Source organism: Scomber japonicus, chromosome 19, assembly GCF_027409825.1.
Source record: "Scomber japonicus isolate fScoJap1 chromosome 19, fScoJap1.pri, whole genome shotgun sequence".
Lineage (NCBI taxonomy): Eukaryota > Metazoa > Chordata > Actinopteri > Scombriformes > Scombridae > Scomber > Scomber japonicus.
In genome coordinates this window covers 9,018,061-9,038,969 of record NC_070596.1, presented here as the reverse complement: position 1 = coordinate 9,038,969, position 20,909 = coordinate 9,018,061, and the positions used below count along the sequence as shown (strand labels likewise).

General features: G+C 40.8%; 1 protein-coding gene across 6 annotated transcripts in view; it reads left to right on the top strand.

The window, feature by feature from the left end:
- rxraa (retinoid X receptor, alpha a) overlaps nucleotides 1–20,909 on the top strand; it is a 105,683-nt gene that overhangs the window by 74,317 nt on the left and 10,457 nt on the right. For 4 of the 6 annotated variants that reach the window (XM_053340690.1, XM_053340689.1, XM_053340685.1 and 1 more), the window contains 3 exons: nucleotides 9,314–9,464; nucleotides 12,256–12,435; nucleotides 16,947–17,131. In XM_053340690.1, the coding sequence (XP_053196665.1) occupies nucleotides 9,314–9,464; nucleotides 12,256–12,435; nucleotides 16,947–17,131 (516 nt within the window). The remainder of the gene's footprint in view (nucleotides 1–9,313; nucleotides 9,465–12,255; nucleotides 12,436–16,946; nucleotides 17,132–20,909) is intronic. The other 2 variants (XM_053340688.1, XM_053340687.1) reach the window with 1 other exon arrangement.

Sequence of the window (20,909 nt, the reverse complement as noted above, 5' to 3'; positions counted from 1 at the left end):
CAGTAAAAAAAAAAAAAAAAAAGACATGATTTTCTAGAGTCATGAATATGCCAAACATGGCTTTAACAGTGTTTGTTTAACTTATTAAAGAACCACATGGGTATTTGGCTAAGGTTGACCATTTCAGAAAACCTGTATCCATTTTGTATGATTATAAACAGAATATATTTTGATTTTGGACTGTTGTTCTGACAGAGTGAGATATTTAAAATGTCACTTTAGGCTCTGGGAAACTTGGATGGACATTTTTTTCACTGTTTTCTATGATTCTGTGGACCAAACAAGTAATAAAATAGTCACATTTAATAAACCAAGGACAAGTGATGGAACTGGCAAGTCTGATGGTATTGTGCTCCTAAGTTGGGAGCTCAGTGGTAAGACCTTGTCCTCAATAGATGACAAGATCTCACCATTGTGCGAGCAAGATGGTAGCTGTAGATTGAGGTAGTGGATGGATAACACAGAAAAATGTTCTAAGAGAGAACAAAAGAAACATCACATTAATCAATAATGAAAAGAATAGCTTGAATGTGTTATTTGAAAAGGTCTGATTTGCTACAGAAAAATAGCAGATGAAAGGAGGAGCAGGCGGTTCAACTCAAACACGCTATGAAGAATGTACTGTATGTAGTGAGGAGGAGATGAAAATGAAAAAAAAAAAAGACAGAAAAGCTGGAGAAGACTGGTGTGAGAGGAGAGTGACTTGAGGGTTGTAAGAGCCGCTCTGTCAGTGGTGGGCAGGAAAAGCTCACAGAAGAAGCACTGTTTCCCGTGAAAACAGTCGTGCTCATCCACACGTACACAGAGTCCAAACAAAAGCACACAGTAATACACATGCATGCTGAAACACACAGGAACACAAAACACAGGCTCCAGCATTCACACATGAAATCCATGCATGCATACAGGCACACACACACACACACAACAGACGCAAAAATTAAAAATACACACGCGTGCTGCAGACCCGACCCTACGTGCACACACACTCCCATGCATGCCAAAAACACACTATGCTGAGGTGAGACAACAGCTGAAAGTCACTGCAAATATACTCCTCATCACTGCTGTAAGGCTCTGCTGCCTCTCTCATGCCACTGATCTTCTTTTTTTTCCACCTGAACAAAAGTTTCTGTCAAAATACACACACACACACACACATGCACAAACGCCAGCAGTGCTTGCAGTGATTCATTTTATCTGGTGTGGCACAGCATGGGGTGAGCGCTGGAAACCTCCAAGCTGTCTACAATAATGTCTTCTTCTACTAAATTCTACCCACCGGGAGTGAGCGGAGACAGTTTTATATTAGAGCTCAGCGTCAGTATCAGCTGTGCTATTTCACAATAAGTCATATTCAGGATGGATTAGTTGTCACTGAGGACTTTATTGTAATAAATAATTAATGTCTTCTCTTACAGGTCATTCATAAGCCATAGCAATGCATACATTTGACTCTTTTTGGTTGCCAAGTAGTGAGCTTATGTACGTGAACAGTGCCCTTCATTCATCCTTGTGTTTTTTTAGTAATGCCCTTGAAACCACATGCTGTGAGTGTGCACGAGTGACATATGTGTTGTGAAAATAACGTCTAAGGATTGTGACTTGCCTGCACACGTCTTTTTCAAATCCAGACAATGACTAATTCCTGAAAACATTTGGGAGATTAATGTGACTTCATTAAGAATATATATCGTCTCCCTTGAGGTTATTTTTCAATGGTGACAAAAGAAAGAAATCAGCATCACCATGAGTCACGTTAATGTTGTTAAATCTTTCTCAATGCTTCTGGAGGAGTGAAAAAATGATACAAATTTAAATAAAAATCTCAATAAAAATCAAAAATTGAGGCAACAAAACTATTCATTTTGTTAGTAATCTTTTATGGTTGGACCTGTCTCCTTATCTGAGTGAGACTTTAAACGTACAGTCATATGATGGGACCGACTCCTCGCCATCTCCTCACAACTGGCCTACACGACTTTGTGCATCATGCGTGCTCCCTCACACACGTGTCGCCCGATTTGCGTTCATTTGTGAGCTACGTGTTGTCCAAACAGGTGCCTTTCAAATTTATAATAGGCTTGTAATTGATCCCAAAGGGTGTCTTACTGTGAATTTACCCAGAAGGCCACAGAAGAGCAGATCCATTAACACAACCTCCTGTGTGAAACCCAATCCCCCCCCCGCAACCACCCACCCACCCAGCCCACCTCCCTAATCTCTACTGATACATATCCAGATAAGCTTTGCACAAACCACAGAGGAAAGAAGGAAAGTTTGCTCTCATTCCTCTCATTCTTTTCAGGACTGCTGAGATAAGTTTGCTTTTAGAAGGAAGTGAGGTGTCAGAATTGAAAGGTGACACAGGGAGGGGTTATCATGAGGTTACATCATGACCCAATCAATGGCCTTACCTCTGAGGGGGGGGAGCGGCTGGTTAGGTGTCGTCGCCTGTCAACGGCAGATTTGTATCCTCCCCTCACACTTTCCTGCTCTTCCCATTCTAGCTTAAATAGACATTTTCAGTTTCATACCTTGGAAGCTCACATAATTGAAAGTTGCGCTAATTAATCGTTCCCAGGCAAAGTGCAGTTCAGTTTTAGTAAATGGGATCTATAGCAACGGATTGTTAAGTAGAACATCCTATTTCTGGCCATGTTGCGCTGCTGCATAATAGAAATCCTTATTAAGGAATTCTTAAAGGGTGTTTTGAAAGAATACTGTAGAGATAACTTTTTTTTTTTTTTTTCTCTGAGTTTAAAAAAGGTGCCCTTGAACTGGAAACAGCTACTGGAGTTCCACATGAGGGCTTTTTGCATTGAGGAGCGGTGCGCTAGGATTTGATGTCTCCTTTTGAAGTGTCTTTACGAGCAAAGTCTGTGCTCTGACTCTCTGAATCGAACTAAGCCCGTCTTAAGCAGAGGCCTCCACTGTCTCTGCCCGTCTTTCCTTTTCTCCTCTGTTCACTCGAGGGATGACTCCTTTCTTTCTCTCTTTCTTTTTTTTCCACCGCCGCGTGTGTTGTCATTGCATACTAATAGTTTATAGGACTTACTCTGCTGCCAAGATTCTGTCTATTAAAATGGAATTCAATAAAACACCTAAAAAAGTGGATTAATAATAGTTTTATTTGTTTCTCTATGAAATATCTTATTCCTTAATGTATTCTTACTACTGCATAAGATTGCTGATCATTAGCCCTTTATATCAATTTTCCATTGTGTTCTATTTATAATGAGATTTGATGATTAGTCTCTGTATATTAATGTATTTGACTGTGACCCCCCCCCCCCCTTTTTTAAGTGGTTGTTGTAGCCTGCAGGTATAGTACTATATAATGTAGCATTAAAAAAAAGACTCTGCAGTAAACTGATGGATTAGAAAATTAAAGAGCAATAACATTTTATAACTGAATCATTGTCAAACATTTGCTGATGTCAGCAACATTTTCTGCTGTTTAATCAACAGATGAATGTACAGGTTAAATAACCATTAGTTGCAGCATTATATTAATACCATACATACTATAAGCATGCTGTTTACTCTTGGTGTTTCTATGGGACATAAACTGCCATAAGGCCACTCCTATAATACATGTTGTAATGACAGTATGCAGGGGTCTGCTACTTTTTACAAGAATACATAAAAAGAATAAAACATCTCCCTTAACAGTAGATTAAAAATGCATCCATTCATCAACCAAGCCACTATTAAACTCATCACCTTCTGCATGTTTATATTCCAGTAGCCTGCTGAAATCAGCAGGTGGCACAGGACATATAATCACTTATATCAGTTCTGTGCAGAATGTGACACCCACAAGCAGACAGAGACCCCCAATGTACTGGATGTACCAATCGAATGTCCTCCACAACATGTTACATAATACCTGCAGCACATGAAATTGTGTGTGTGTGTGTGTGTGTGTGTGTGTGTGTGTGTGTGTGTGTGTGCGTGTGTGCGTGTGTGTGTGTGTGTGTGTGTGTGTGTGTGTGTGTGTGTGTGTGTGTGTGTGTATGTGTGTGTTTGTGTTTGTTATTCAGCTGGAGCATTTCAGTCACTGGTGTTGTACATTGTACTGCAGGGAATCTTATGTCCTACATTTCCAATCCTTGATGTTAAATGTCTCTTGTTTGTTTCCCTCCCTCAGTGTGTAAAAAGTTTGAAGTCAAGCCATCTAATCAAGAAACTTAAAAAACAAAACAAAAAAAAAAGAAAAAAGGAGCTATACGCAGACAGTATGTAAGGAAATGATTGTGGAGGGGTTTCCCACTGCTGTATACACAGCTGGCATATCTACCAGCGATGGGTCACATGTATGTGTTGTAGGGTTGGAAGCATGTGTTCTATTTCCAGAGATAGTCCTGAGCCACTTTAATCCCCCCGCCTTGCCTCCATCGCCATGGGCAGAAGAGAAAGAAAGGCCCCCCGGCCAGCCCACCCCACTGCGGGGTGCAATGTTCCTGAGATTGAGTTGCAGTTTTACTGAAAATAGATTGTGAGTAGAAGAGTCTTTTTCTATGTGGCAGACAGAGGGTTTGATAGAGACGATCGCAGCCGAGGAGACAGCTCTGTTAGTGCTGCGCTGCAGGGGGAAAAGACTAGGCTCAGGCGTTTAACTGAGGTAAGACCTCATGTTGTGTGAATGGGTGTGTGTGTGTGTGTGTGTGTGTGTGTGTGCACATGCTGCCAAAACTGGTTCCAAACAAATGATGCAGCTTTGTGTATTAGAGACACTCTCTTATTTCCTGCTAGGAGAGCTTTTTCAGCAAAGGAGGCACTTTGGCAACATAAAGTTTACAATAAAAACTCATCTTATGTTTATGTGTCTACCATTCATTTAAATAGTGCAAATAACCCTCATTTTTACTGTCCACATGACACATGCACTGTGGCCACATCATTGATATTCTGCAAAATGTGTATTTCCTGTGAAAAATGTGAAAGGGAAAGATCTGCAGAATTGTGCATGACGTTATGTTCACTGTGTATTTGTGTAAATAAGGTGTGAACAGTAGGCCCGGGGTGGGTGTCTGAGTGTGAATTGAACGTTTTCATGTGGTGGAGGGCTTTAACCTTTTGAACCCACTAAACCCACCAGCGGATTCATCATTTAAACACCACCAAATATTCAAAACCCACACGAGCTCCATTTTTTCTAATCTAGTCACGTTCCCAAGTCAAGTTCCAATGACAGCACATACGTCTTGCTTAAATAAAAAAAATAAAAAAGGATATAAAATGATGCAGAAGACATGTAGAATTTACTATTTGATGTGATGGTAAAGCACCAGTGTTTCAATGTAAGTATGATATAGTGTAGCTTCAAGCTAAATGTATATGATACAGCTGACATGTGTCTGACTTTGAAGATGTTTAAGAGGATTCAAACATTAAAGTGTCTCAAAAAGTGAAATGGGATGTCAGGAGCCACAGCAGCAGGTTGTGGGCATGTCTGTATGTATGTGGAGAACTTGTATATCTATATTGTGTGCATTGGTGTGTGTCCAGTCAGCCCTTTAGTCCTCATGACATCATAACCAATTTTGAGTTTCAATACTGGTTTCTCTTAGTAGATTCAGAGAGCTCATAAATTGTACCTGCACATGTTTTAGTGCTCTGATAGTTTTTCCTGAAGTGCTGCGTTTGTTTTCCTCTTGTTTATTTGCTCACAGACATCAGTCACCGTTGCATCAAGAGCTGACGATGTGTATTACGTGCACAAAGTTGAGGAAAGTGAAATGTGGAAGAGCGAAATAAAGAGATGAGTTCAAAAAGTATCCGTCTTGTGTTAAGAGACTTGGCATAGATAAAGGGGAATCCCAGTTTTACATGTCAGAGTTAATTTAAATGTCAGTACACAGCCTGTGAAAACAGTTCATGTTTCATGTTTTCCGTCACACTTGAGGAGCTTTGTCAGTTCTACCAGAGCAGGGAAATTCTAAAGAAAGATGCTATTGGGTTGCATTGTGGGAAGTGTAGGATCCAGGTTTGTTGGAGCTTGAGTATTATTTCTCTAATAAATAATACTCAGGATATGTTTGTCTTAGCTGCAGCTTGGATTTTCAACTTTTTTTTTCTTTTTCTTTCTTTATCTTTTATGTACCCCAACTTTATGATACTGTCATAATAAATTGAGGGATTAGTCCTTTAATTTTCCTCATATTCTTTCACACTAAATATTGAAACATTACATCGATTACATGACTTGCCGAATTCCCCCACTGATGTTTTTGGTTTAAAAAAAAAGAAAAGAAGAAAGAAAGCCCATTTAGTTCATTTTCATGAATCAGTCTCCACGTTCATCCAATAAAAAAAAAAAAAAAGGAGAATAAAATTAGACGATGGATGCTACAATTACAAACTAAAGCATTCCCGAAAAACGCTGCCTAGAACTTCCCAAACATTGTTTATTTCTGAATGAATGAATATTTCACATATTCTAAAAAGTATTCTTATGGCTTGGCTGGGTTTCTCGTTGGCCCGTCAGGCCTGTACAATTACAGCGGAAACACTGCAGAAAATATACTCACAGACTATCATGTTTGTCTCGTCATTATAAGAAAATGTTATTCTGTCTAGACCCATCCCTGCAGACAGACACAGCGTCTTTCTGCTGCAGTACGAGCTAAATTTAGAGCCAAGCAGTGTTTGTGCTATCAGACATGTCTCATGTGTGGTAACTTAATGAAAACACGTCTGGCTATATGAGCCCATGTGCCTGCTCTGCCAACTTTGTTCTGTCTCTCACCTGTCTGCTATGTGTGTGTGTTTGTGCAGGGATCCACCTATTCTTCCCCCAGTGTAATGTCACGTTAGTCAGTCACATCGCTGCTTTTTTACTTTCCAGAATTTTTCATGAGAAGGTGTTAAAAGGTGAGCCACAGTAGCTTCTGATACATTCAATACATTTTCCAGCTTTATGATAATTTATATCCTGCCCCCTAACGTTTATCTCTTCTGGAAACAGCATGTAGCTAGTTATAATAATTAGTCTCCTCTTGCTCTCCTCTTTAAGGAAAAGGCAAAGATGGGTCATTTTCAGATGAATTTTATCAAAGCAGGGTGGGAGGGGAGGCAGCATTTGAAGCGAAGACTTAAGGCTTCAGTTGCACTGCTGCTAAAACAAATGCTGTCTCTTTATTCTGCTGTACTGTTAAATTTTGCATTGGAGTTATGCTAGCTCCGAACATTTGGGAGCCAGCGGGGCTTGTTGAGAGCATGAATAAAAGAGTTCCTGGGGTGGAGTGGTGCAGGATCCTGCTGCGCCAGATTTAGATCTAAAACAGAGGGGAACAGGAGGGAGGAGAGAGACAGAGGGAGCAATGAAAGAGGGCAAAAAAGAGCTGCTGCCAGGGCGGCTGACCATCTGTATTGAGTATCACAAGTCATAATATCCTTTGTCACTTTCTGCGTTCATCAAATTGTTCAAGACATACTCCGTGACACTGGGCCTGTCAAAATAATTACCTTATGAACATATTGTACCATATACGGACATGACCTCAAATGTTTTTGCTGACCTCGATGTTGCCCACTGTGTTTACATGCATATTTATTTACATGAGAATGTCACCAACATTTTAGTCAACATGATGCCAGAATAAACAACTTAACTTATTGTGTGTGTGGTCTAGCCACCGCTAAGGTTAAAGACTCAGCACATGGATGGTTAGGGTACATGAAACAGGCAATGTACCGCATGTTTTTAATGCCATTTAGAAAGCTGTGACAAGGAAACACCATTACACTCAGTTGTTTCATGTTGATTTTGAGAGACTATGCATTCCCGCTAACTTGGAAAAAGTTGTAAACAGTAGTGAGAATGCCACATGATTTTTTTTGTTTTGTTTTTTGTTATTTAGGTTTTTATTGATATCTTTTTAAAGAACATTAATGCAAATAAACAAGTGCAAAATACAGCACAGACTAAACAAAAGCACATCATCATCTCTGCAGCATCCATAATGTGATGATTCAAAAATCCATCAGCATCATCCATCGATCCTGAAAGCTAAAGAAAAGTCTTTGTGGCACAAACAAAATAAAAAAAAAACAGAGCCTGCTTATTCTCTTAAAACAATAATTCACTGAAGAAAGAAATATTCACATCAATGGCTTAAAATATACCCAAATGTCAAATATTCCTCAAAAGTACAGTGTCAGAATCCTACGCATGTTCTCTCCTTTTATATAACACATAAACTGTTTGCAGACCAGCAAATATGATTCTTTATGGTTATACAGGTAGACTATCAGTAACTCTTGCATTAAATTAACCCAGCCTCTATATTCAGGTCTAATTTGGCATTTCCAGTTATGAAGCATAACCTTAGCAGAAGAGATCAAGCCTGTTATGGCAAGAGTAAATATTGGCTTGGAAATCTTGGGTAAACACAACCTGTCCACCAAAAGGCAACATTGTGTTGACTCGGGCACTAACCACTCCTAGATTGTTTTAATTATACCTCTCTGGAATAGAAGAACCAGAGGACAGGCCCACACTGCATGAATAAAAGTGCCTTCTTGCCTTTTACATTTCCAGCACTAACTATTTTCTAGTAAACTCGTCCTGAGAAGACGGACAGGTGTAAAATAATGAGGAATAATCTTATACTGTGCAAATGTTCCCCCAAGCTTCTCTTGTAAACCAGTCTGCACTGGAAATTATCTTTGCCCAAGAGTCATTATCAATGTTCAAATTCAAATCCTTCTGCCAGATAAGCCTGAGGTTTCCACAGTTGCCATACATTGCGTTAGCAGTTATCTTCAGACGTTTGATCAATCTCTTAGATTAAACTGTAAATTGAGTTCTTGATAAGATTTTAATGTTTCATCAGAAGCCAGATCAGATATACTTCTTATACTGCTAGACACAATGTTACTTTCAATAACAGTTTGCTTTAGCAGTTGGAATGAGGAATCGTGGCTTTATTATACCACCTACTGATGCAGAAGAGCATGTCAAGACATAAAACAATACTCATTTGGTGGTCGTGTTTGTTTTTGTGGTCGTGTTTCCTTTTGTCTCTTTTAAGACAAAAGGAGAATACTTAAGAACTTCCTAACTCATGAAATCCCTTTTTCCCCCAAATCGTTTATCACAATAATTTCTGAGATAATATATTTAATAAGTTATTGTGGCTGGCTGTCATGACACAACTGAAGTCAGATTGATTCTCCGATATGTGTAACCAATCCATCTCTGTCTATACACTATACCGCTATGTGACTGGCTTGTGTAATGGGGTGTATGATGTCGCTTTGTGTGACCTGTCCACATGTGTGTTTCTGTGTGTTGATGTTCCAGTTGAACTCTCCGATGAACTCGGTCAGCAGTACGGAGGACATCAAGCCCCCGCTGGGCCTCAACGGCGTGATGAAGGTGCCCGCCCAACCCTCAGGCACGGCCCTGTCGCTCACTAAACACATCTGCGCCATCTGTGGTGACCGCTCCTCAGGTGAGTGACATCAGAGTGTGATGAACATCTGTCTGACCATATGTACTGCAAGCACACTAATCGGTTTTTGGTTGGTTGGATTGAAGTATGTTGGGTTATATTCCAGTTTACCAGGTATACCGGCATGAATTGCAGTAATTCCATCATTTGATCAGTTTTTCTTGATATTGTGTTCATTTTATACTATACATACAATATTCTAATACTTTTTCCACTTCCGCCTTCACTGTTTTACATGCAGTTAACTGTTAGTTATGGGGATCATAGTCAGTGCCATTAAGCAAACATGTTTTACAGTGCTTCTGAAAGATATCAATCTGCTCTCAACAAATTCTCATACATAGATTGAAATGAAAAAGGTAATATGACTGAAGCTGAATTCATTGGAAGAGACTATTTAAAAGTCAAACCCAAACCAAGGAAAATTATTTATAATTGTGGGGAGCCATTCATCTGGGGAAGGGTATAAATATAATTTCTCAGCAGTTGTGATTACACAAGACTCCATCATTACCAAATGAAAAGAAAGTGGGGCTACCCATCATCTTGCTAAAGCTGGTGCTCTAACCACACTGTGAAACCTCCAAAGAAGATCCAAAGATGAACTTAGGTCAGAGAACAGGCCCACAGACCGCTCTGGAAGAATTCCACACTGCAGCTTTTTGCAACAGGAGATCTTCCTGGAAGGACTACAGTCAGTGGAATTCTTCACAAATCTGGGCTAAGTGGCAGGGTGGCCAACAAGAAGCCACTCCTGAGAAAATACGCAAGAGGGCAGTGGCCATAAAGGCACATGAAAGAAATCATGAGGCAAAATATTGTATGGTCTGATGAAACCAAAACTCAATTCAACTTCAACTGAAATAAAGAAGTGCTGTGTCTGAAGGAAACCAGGCACAACCCATCACTCATCTGAGAGCATCAATACCATGAAGCATGGCAATGGTAGCGTCAACTTTGTGAGGGTTTGGCTTTTTTCCCCCCAGAGACTAGAGACAAACACAGGCACATTCTGAGAAGAACCTGTCTCAGAAAGCTTCAGTCAGACAGGGCAGTATTCAAGGGTTTGTCTTGATACATGGAATTACCGTATGTCAATATTACTGTGACAAAGAGTATAAGGAATGAAGATGAGGACATTTTAAACCTTTTGGGACATTTTTGAAACATAAGTTAAAATTTGATGACATTTTGAGAGATAGAAACATCAGAACTCAGCAAAATATTAATCTGCTCAATGTCTAACCGAAAAGTGCAAAAACTGCTGTATTGATGATGTGGCTCGGCATGGATTACATATGTTGCTAATGTTATTTTTGACTCAAATGTTATCTTGCCAGTTTTCACGCTGTTAAAGATTCAAAATGTCTTGTACCAGACTTGAAACTTTGTGAATGTCCCCATTTTCAGTTTCAATTAATTCATTTTAATTCAACACAGATTAGCGATTGCCCAAATTCAAACTTCCTCACATTGCTTTACGAGGGTTTAAAAAAAAGCAAAATAGAAAAAAAAACATTATCAGTGTTCATCCTTGGACATTTTTTGGGCTTTTCAAACAGCACACGCCTACTTCAGAGTTCTCCTAATCATGGTCTATCATTTGGTCAAGAGCTAGCTTAACCACTTTAAACATAAGAACATTTAACCCATGGCTAACTGTTACCATGACTCCCACAGCAGTAGAGCTTTTTCTGTTATTCATACAGCCAACAAATAAACCTGTGTTTAAATGTTTATAATAAGAATGCATTTAATTTGTACCACACTTTTCATTTGTTGTACAGTATTAATAATAGAACACACTACATAGAGTAAACAGTAGTGAAAAAGCCTTCCTGGATAGAGAGGTTTTTAGGCCAGAGTCTGTGCTGTGTGGAAGGCTCCTCTTGTGCAAAGTTTAGTACTGGAGGCACGGATGGGTAAGATGCTCCTCTGCTTGAGTTTCGCACTCTCATCAGGATCCTACCAGCATAGTCCTGAATGTACTGAAGCTTCTGGATGCTCCTGCCAGAGATTCCTGTGATGAGCGCACTGCAGTAGTCCAGTCTTGAGGAGATAAAGACATGGACACATTTCTCTGCATCTGACATGGTTAGAGAGGGGCAGAGTTTAAAGATGTTTTTTTTTTATATGGTAGAAAGAGTTTTTGCATGGATGTCTTATATGGTCTTCTGAGTCATTGGACAATTTTAGTGTCATCCTGCGTCATCAGTGTTACATGGACCCAAGGGGGGAAATCAAAACAATGTTTAATAACAAGTCATGCTTCATTTAACTGTGCTAGGAGGATTTATTTATCTTCTCCGGTGGTCCGACCAGCAAAGAACTAACAAAGAAACAGTTTGCGCAACCCTGGAGAATATAAATGGGCTTCATCTGTCATAAATAACAAAGAAGAGTTGTTGGGAACGGTGGAGGAGACGATATGTCCTGTACCACAACATGATGTGGGAACACTACGTTAATGCAAATCCACGGGGCCCCCCTGCAGCCTACTTTGAGAAAGGCTCCTCTTTTCTTTTCCAGCCAACCCAGCATTACCCCCCAAACGCACACTGTTCACTTTAATAGGTCTTTCATTATAATTGCTCTTCAAAGCTTTTAGAGGCTGGTTCCTGTATTCTGTTTGTGTGTTTTTTATACAAGGTCAGGCACATGTTTTTCCCCTTGTATTCCCTTGAAAAAGATGAGTGTACCAGATTCATAATATGTCAATTAGACAGAAACAGAAGGAAAATATATCCTTGTATACTAGACAGACCATCCTTGTATTGCTCTTTCTCCTCAGGTAAACACTATGGGGTATACAGCTGTGAAGGCTGCAAAGGTTTCTTCAAAAGGACGGTGCGCAAAGACCTGAGCTACACCTGTCGCGACAACAAGGACTGCGTCATCGATAAGCGTCAGAGGAACCGCTGCCAGTACTGCCGCTACCAGAAGTGTTTAGCCATGGGCATGAAGAGAGAAGGTACAGCACATACCGTTGAGGATAAAGTCCCTCTTACCCATTCCCTCAAATCTGTATTAATCCTCATAGACACACATGAAAACACAGAGATTGGCTCTATTTTTGGAAATCAGTACAAGTGAAGTGCAGTCAAAAGTACATAAGATGAATGTTTTTGTCATTTTTTGTGAGCAGAAACACACAGAATACATGCATAACATTTACTAAGACAGTTTTATGAGTGGGTATAATTCAGACTCATGACATTCACATCAGATCATCTCATTCCCTTGCCTTGCCTTGCCTTGCCTTGCCTGCTGACCATTTTTATAGAGGATGTGTTCTCAATCTGCTGTTGAACATGATAATCTGAGCAGATGCCAGTATATTCACTGTGATGACATGTTCATTCATTTAATGGGGTTTGTGCCAGATACAGTAACTTGCAAGATGATGAGTTTGGCAATTATTGCAAAATATGATTCTTCCTTTTGGTTGCAAACCCACCACTCTGCCTTTTCAGAAGCACCAAATTTGATTATGTTTGATATAAACTGGACAGGGATAAACTGTCCCTCTTTCATTCGCTTCATTTCAGCCAAGCAACTTCCTTCCCATGCCCTCTATCAAATTTTACAGAGGCACTTACAACTCAGATTCTGCTCTGCTGCATCATGCTGTGCATTGCAGCCATAGGCTTTACTGTATTTAAAAATGTTCTGCTCTAAGCACTACTTTGGGGGAAATAATTGTACTGTGGCAGCCCCGGGAACTCAGCATTACTGGATGTGGAAACAGAGTGTGGGCTTATGAGAACTGGCAGTCCTGAGGGAGTTGAGTGATGTAAACTGCAGAAATAAAAACATAACAATGGAGCTGTGTGAACTCTGGATTCCATTGCATCCTGTGGATGTCACCGTTTGCACTCTTGTGCCCCTAATGATTTGTATAAACTCGGAAGCTGTGCGGAACAGCCTACCCAGTTACTATGAACGGGCTTGTTTTCACAAACACACAGATGTTTTGTGTGCTTATTTTACAAGATACTCAGTGCACAAAATGTAATCAGAGTGCTCAAATTGAATTATGTCTTGTAATTGAAAAGCAAGGTGAAAACCTGTGCCACATTCCTCAAATTAGAGGCTACTGGTGGAATGCATACTGCGCCTGCTACCAAGTGGATATACAGTAGACCTTTAACCAGCCACAAAACATAAAATACATTCAAACGGAAGCAGGTAACTCAAACATTTATATGAAAAGGCTGAATGTTATTTTTCTTGGGTCTGTATCAGTGAACCACCTCAGGCAACTGCAACTATAAAAATAGCACAGAACACAAGCGACCACTCACCAGCTCATAGTTATTTACTGATGCTGCTTTTGACAGCTCACTGACAACAAACATTACATTTTGTTTTAAATCTCACCTCCCTTTACGACTTACACACAGAGTCAGTTGATTAAACAGTAACAAATTGACAACATCATTTTTTGTTTTGCTTCAGGAATGTTGCCTGAGGTTGTGATTGGAGCCTTGAGGGCAGTGAGTGTTTAAAATTGGCCATTTGTGCTTTTAATCACAATATATTGACCAAATTGTGCAGGTGCAAATTCAAATCCCAGTCTTTATTGAAATCATAATAGCGCCGCTCCACTGATCGTTACCGGCGTCGGCCCTGATGTTATGACGAGTCATCAAAACACAAAAACAGCCACACACAAAAGATATCAAGAGCGTTGTGTTTAAGGGCCTTCCACTTGTATCACCAAGTGTGCGATGTATATAAAGACTGAAGTATAGTCATACAAACGTTTCCTATTAGCGTCCTGCATGATTTATGACATCCTCTTCATATCCTCTCAATGAATGAGAGCGGCTCCCCTGTAATGACGGCATTGAAAAATGTTGCGATTGTTTGATGCCACGTTTATTGCTTACTGCAGTGTTTGAGAGCGACCCTGACTTGTAAACACTGAGTTGAGAAATATCGGCCGTGCTCGTGGGGGGAGTACAGTAGAGGACCGTAGAGGACAGATTACAGAGCAGATATGATCGGGAAGAGTTGTTTTCTGTAAGGAGGAAGAAGAAGAAGAAGAAGAAGAAAGAAGAAAACAGGCAGTGAGGTGTGAATTTTAACACTCCACAAGGGTGTTAAAAATGTTAGCGCTCTCAGCAGTGCTGTTAAGCACTCTTTCGCACATTGAACAAATCAATCACTGCCTCCTGCTATTATGAGCACCACAGATACAGAATCCAGTTATAGAATGCATAGATTATACCGAACGGCGTACAGTGTAGCATGGGAGCTGAAGAGCAGAGACGGCAGCAGGTGTTAAGCACGTGTGTGTGCGCAGGTGTGTGTGTGCTGGAGCCACAGAGAAGAAGAAGAAGAAGAAGAAGAAGAAGAAGTAGACGAAGAAGAAGAAGAGGTGTTTTTTTGGATACATACGCTTTCTGTCCAAGGCCAATTTGTCTTGACCTTTACTTGGCCTCCGCTCCCCTCCCTCTCGCTTTTATTTATATCATTGTAGGGCTCTTTACTCCTTTCAAGGATATTATCATTTACTGCCTTTCGCCTCACTCGCAGTGCTGCCTAAGCCTCCCCCTGCACCCCGAGGGCTGTGGTTAGAGAACAAGGCAGCAGTAGCCCAAAAGGCTAAGCGAATCCACAGAAAAACAGGATTAAATGAATTTATGCTCTCCCAGTCAGGAGAGGAGAAGGAGGAGAGGAGGAGAAGAGAAGGAGGGGGGGTTAGAATAAAGCTAACATGATTTCAGCCCTCCTCACCTCTCCCTGACTCCAACACAAGTATTCTACCCTTGGGTTGACCTCCACCGCCAGACAGCAGTTCCTCTAAAGTGGGGCCCCCTTTCCCTCTCCTCCTCTAACAACCCCTGCTTCCCTGCCCCCCCCCCCCCCCCCCCAACAAGACCACGGCCTCTCCGATTCAGGACTTGGAATTGAAACCAGAGTAAGGGAAACGTAAGAAGACAGATCATCCTGCAAACCCTGTGTGTGATGTATGTGTGTGTCTGTGTGTGTGTGTGTGTTTGAGAGAGAGAGAGAGAGGGAGAGAGAGGGAGAGAGGGGCAGGGCGGTTCTCCAGGTGTGTATGCAAGCTCGCATGCTGACAGTGAATTTCCAAAAGCCCTTTATCATGCAGCACGTTATGTCCAGACCTTTTTTACAAATCCATGTGTGCAGGACAAACTTATAAAAAGCCGCAGTGCCTTTTTCTGTGGTGTCTTGAATTAAGTAAATTATAGCCTTTTGAAAAGACAAAACACACACACACACACACACACATACACACACATGCATCTTTTCCATCCTCACTTGAGGGTGGAGGTGCGGTTTTTCTTCTTGCCTCGGCCACAGTGAGTCTCGGTGTCTGCTCAGCACACAGACCATTTCCTGTGTCTCCTCGCCAAGCCAATCAGATGACAGAACCAACACAGTTCTGCCTCAACCAGTTTTTATGTGCGACATGGAAAAAAATAAAAAAAAAGTTCTACAGGACAAAGTCTTCATTGATTTGTGTTGAGGCTTTTTTTTTTTTTCTTTAATTTAAGCTGTTCTGTCACTGAGTATTTGGTGGCCAGGCACGGCGTAACGACGGAGTGACAGACCATACATTATTTATGTGTCTATAAATGATTTGTGTATAAAAGGAGCCGGCTGTTTGTCATTGAGCACGACATGAAAAACACATCTCTTTGATAAGGAAGCTGAGAGAAGTCCTTGAACATTTCCACGCTGCTGCGTTGTGCATAATGTAGGTCTGAGGTCCTGAATATATTCCATCCGCACTGTCGAAGCAATTATTGATGATTGAACTCTCTTGGATATGTTTACTGGCATAATACTTACTGGGTTATGCACTACTCGTTGGCTTACAGAGACACACTGAATGGGGCAGGCACATGAAGATACTTGACATGGGCAAGCAAATACACACTCAAGCATGCACAGCCGTATTGTATGCACATGTTTATGCAGATACAAACAAGAGCTGACCATGTGTTGGGTTAACTACTGATGTGCATCACACTTTGGACTATTTGTTTTCACAAAATAAGCAAGAATTCAAGCTTTTATTCAAATGGAGGGGGTTGATTCAGGGGTTGATGGGAGCGGTGAGACTCTCCATAACAGTAATATGCTGTAAAAGCATAACAGGAAGCTAAAAGAGGCTAAAAGGGTAAAGGTAAAATGGGTAACAATTCTCTGTGGGTCTAGCACTAAAAGTAAGCACTTTAACACAATAATAGTCATTTGATTCATTGTCAACTTAGAATGTTATTAAATGTTGATTTATATGACTTTATTACTACCAGAAGACTTGGGGGGGGAAAAACATGCTTTGAACCCTTAATGAAAAGCTTGTTTAGTAATCAAAAGCATACAGTCTTCTAAAGTCTTTCTTTTAACATACATGTGCTGTAGAACACATGTTGACATTGTTAAAAAAAAAAAAAAAAAATCATAATAATAACACCAAAAAACAGCAGTAGTGACCGGAACCAGTTTTGTTACATGCAGCCGTTCAGGAGGAGCGCCAGAGAGCCAAGGACAGAAATGAGAACGAGGTGGAGTCAACCAGCTGCGCCAACGAGGACATGCCCGTGGAGAAGATTCTGGAAGCCGAGCAGGCGGTGGAACCTAAAACTGAGACCTACATCGAGACCAACCTCGGTGTGCCATCCAACTCGGTGAGTTGTTGTTGTTTTTTAATATACATTCTTACACTCACATACTGTGTCATTCTGTTGTACATACTCATGCTCAGGTTGACACTGAGCTTTTTTTACCCCTAGATTAATTAGGGTATAACATTAGAGTGAATACTTGCTCTCCATTCTTTCCATTTATACCCTGAACACTGAAAGTACTCATTTCTGATTGACTGGTGGGTGTAATATTGTACATCTAAACAGGAGAGGGCAACTCAACCATAGTTCTGGCCAACAGCTTAACCATCTGTCTAAATCAGTATAAAAACATAATGTATAAAATGCACATAACCACTGCAACAGCACCTTTGCTCCATGCTAAGCGTTAACAGTCTTAAACTGACGACACAGCTTATTTCTTCGGCTTTGTCTGCTTCTGGTAAGTCTCCATTGTTTAAGCATGATAAAGCACTTGGAGGTGTTTTAATAGTAACAGACTCACATCTTGTCTGTTATTTTCATATAACAGAACACCTCACTATTACTTCCATATGGGACAGCTGTGGCTCGGGGGTTAGAACTAATGAAATCAGTTAACTTGCACATCATCATCAGGTGTTGTTAAACTGTGTCCTTGAATACTTTACTGTATACTATTGTACTGTTGTGTTTTTGCAGTCAAAATGTAAGAAATGTGTCTTTTTTTTCACCATTTTCTATTAATACTTAATGATACAAGACTTGTGCCAACGGACGTCAGTCAAACTGCAACTTTGGAAGGCAGCTGCCAGAAAAACTTACCCAAAAGAGAGAGTTAAATGTTTTTTTCAGATTTATAGCTTATGGCTTATACTCGATTCTCTGCGTTCCAAAAATCTTGCTGGAGCTCTCCCATCATTGTCCGCAATTTGCTTAAATTTTTTCCAGCTGTAAGAAGCTTCTCTCACTTTTTTCTTTTTTTTTGCATTGGATTTTCATTGAGGCCAGTAACAGCACACTTCAAGCACAGATCAAGTACTGACATCACAGTGTATACTTTATCACTCTTTTCAGTGGAAATACCCTGCGTACTCATTACCCAGAATTAGCATGCGGATAGGAATTGGGACACTGTTTAAAAAAGCATGTAGCTGTCTTTGCTTCCTCTTTAATAAAACTTGTGTTTGTTTTTGCAGTGGAGTCTTTACCAGACTCCCGGGAAGTTTTTTAACACCCTGCTGCCTGCCTGGTAAAGACACTGATTGAATTTTGGGTGTGTGTACAGTGTGTCCTCCCTCTTTCAGTCCCTTTGGAGGGGACTGCTTGTGGTCTAGAGCGCTGGCTCACCTCACCTCGTATGAGCTCCTTCACTGTGAGCCTCCTCATCTATCCCCCTCAGTATCAGCTGGGCACTGTGGGCTGTCTTTGACACAGAGGAGACTAAGAGTGATGAATAATGCAACAGGCAGACTGTTCCTGAAAGCATCCCACAAAGCCTCAGCTTTCTCAGGAATCCTGCTGGAACATGAGAAACAGAGGAGCTGTGCAACAGCCTACCAAAGGGGGCAGAGGCAAGGGAGGGAAAGAGGGAGGGGGGGGTGGACGGAAGGAGAGAGAGAGAGAGGGGGGGGGGCATCTTCTTCTGGGATTCATCTGCTTCAGGGGAGGGAAATGTCCTGTGAAGTAAAGGTAGAAATGTGAAGGCTGTTATGTGAGTAAATGGGAGCTATTTTGGGGTGCCAGATGGAAATGTAGGAGATGAGCGTTGACATTAGGGAGAGGGAGAAGGAGAAGGAGTTGGGAGTAGAGGGGGAGCGGCTGGCAGCTCAGACACACTAATGCACAGAGTGTGTTTGGGTTCAGCCACGGTGGGTCCCTCGATGCCCACTGCCTGCCTGGCATATAGAAGAGGAGGTTTTTATAGGAAACACTGAATAGATGAAAACAAGGGCTGGGTGTTAATTCCATTTTAATGCTTATTGAATTTAATTGGAATCATATCATTTTAATTCCTGACTCTGCAAGTTTCATTTGTATTAAAAACTAAGAAAATGTGTTATTTTACTTTTTTTTATACATTTGAAATGGTAGAATGAAATGGATTGGAATGGATCAAGTTTATTTTGCAATTTTATGCATTTATGTTTCATCTGCCAGTTTTCTTGATTCATTGTTTAATCATTTGATTTATAAGATGTAAGAAAATGCAGAAAAAAAGCCAGTCATAATTTACTTAAGCCCACAGTGTCTTTTTCAAATTGCTTGTTTTGTTCAGCGAATAACTCAAAGTTGAAACGTATTCAATTTACCATTACAAAGAAAAACAACATCCTTAAAAAAGCGAGACATTTTCTTGGAAAAATCACTTCAATGATTTATCAATCACAAAAATAGTTGTTTTTTTGGTTATTTTTCCATCAATGAGGTGATTAATTGATGGAGGGAGCTCATTCCTGTCTGTCTGCAGCCCTCTACAGTCCAACAGCAGTGTTGACAGCAATGCATTAGAAAGTGGGGGTTCCAAATGTGGAGAAATCAATAGAAAAAGAGAAATAATGAATTGCATTGTATCTAAAAATCTGTGCAAATCCAACTTAAAGGAGTAAACTGGAGATTCATACTTTCTGTACAATTTGGGTGAACTGATCCCCGAACCGAAACAGGTCCCAGGATGTTGGCACAGCGCAGGCATTCAGGCTGTCCCGACCACAAGAACTCCCCTCCTCTCCGCAGTCCTGTCCCCTGCCTCCCCCCTGCAAGGTCCCCATTGAAAAGCGCTGCCCCGTGCTATAATTAATCACAGGGCTCAGGCAATGAGTGTACACCATGAATAGGCCACCGCCACTGTCTAATGGCCGGGGTCTGGCCAAGCTGAATAAAGTGTGTTTATCTCATGGTGACCTAGAACAGGAGTTAAACAGGCGTTAGTAATGTGCCTTCAGTCGGACAAGGAGAGGCCATCTCTTAGGAGGAGGGGGAGAAAAAAAGATGCTTTGGCTCCCCTAATCCTGAAGGTGTTTCTTGACTCCTGTTTGTCTTTTATTTTTCTCTTTCTATCTTTGAGTTATTTCTGCTTCTATCATCATATGCGTTGAATTATATAAAGGTTTTGTTTCTTCTTTTCTTGAACTGTAGGCAGGAAGTGTTGTGTTATTTAGATGATAATTAGCTGGTGATTCATCCCCCCCACTCCCGACACAGGAGGACAGTTTCTTTTTCTCAAAAAATAAAAAAAAGTGGGACACTTGAGTAATTCATTTTCATACTGATCTGTATGAGCATCCAATTTTCTCCCTGTAGTCACGCTAGTGTAGTCTGGTTCAAGCAGAATAATGAAAAATTGAAAGGCAAATCTTTCGTCTCCCCTCCTCAAGTGATGAAAATTTCATGGGACAGTATGCAAGCCTGGCATTTTTCTAAGTTGCTGGGATGATCGACCACGGCGGTGGAGCGTGCGTGGCTATAAACCTTTTGATTCACTTGGAATGAAGACTGCGTGTTTGTGGCAAGCATTAAAAAAAAAAACTGCTCCAAGGGACTAGAATCCCGTAACTTAACATTTCTTCTTATAGTCTCCGTCCCAAGTGGATGCTTCAATTCTTGGTCCAAGCTTCCTCCTCCTTTTTTGCTTCATATGTTCAACTGTGATACTCCCAGTAGTCGAGCAGGCATTCCTAAGTGAATTCTTTTTTTCTTTTTTTTTGTACTTTCCTACGACAGGGTTAATGTAATTCCATCACAGGTCACAATGGGCTCCTCCATTGTGGGCCCTGCTTACATCCTAAATGCTGTTGTGTGACTTAAACAGTAAGTACAGTAATGTGATGCCTGAGGATTG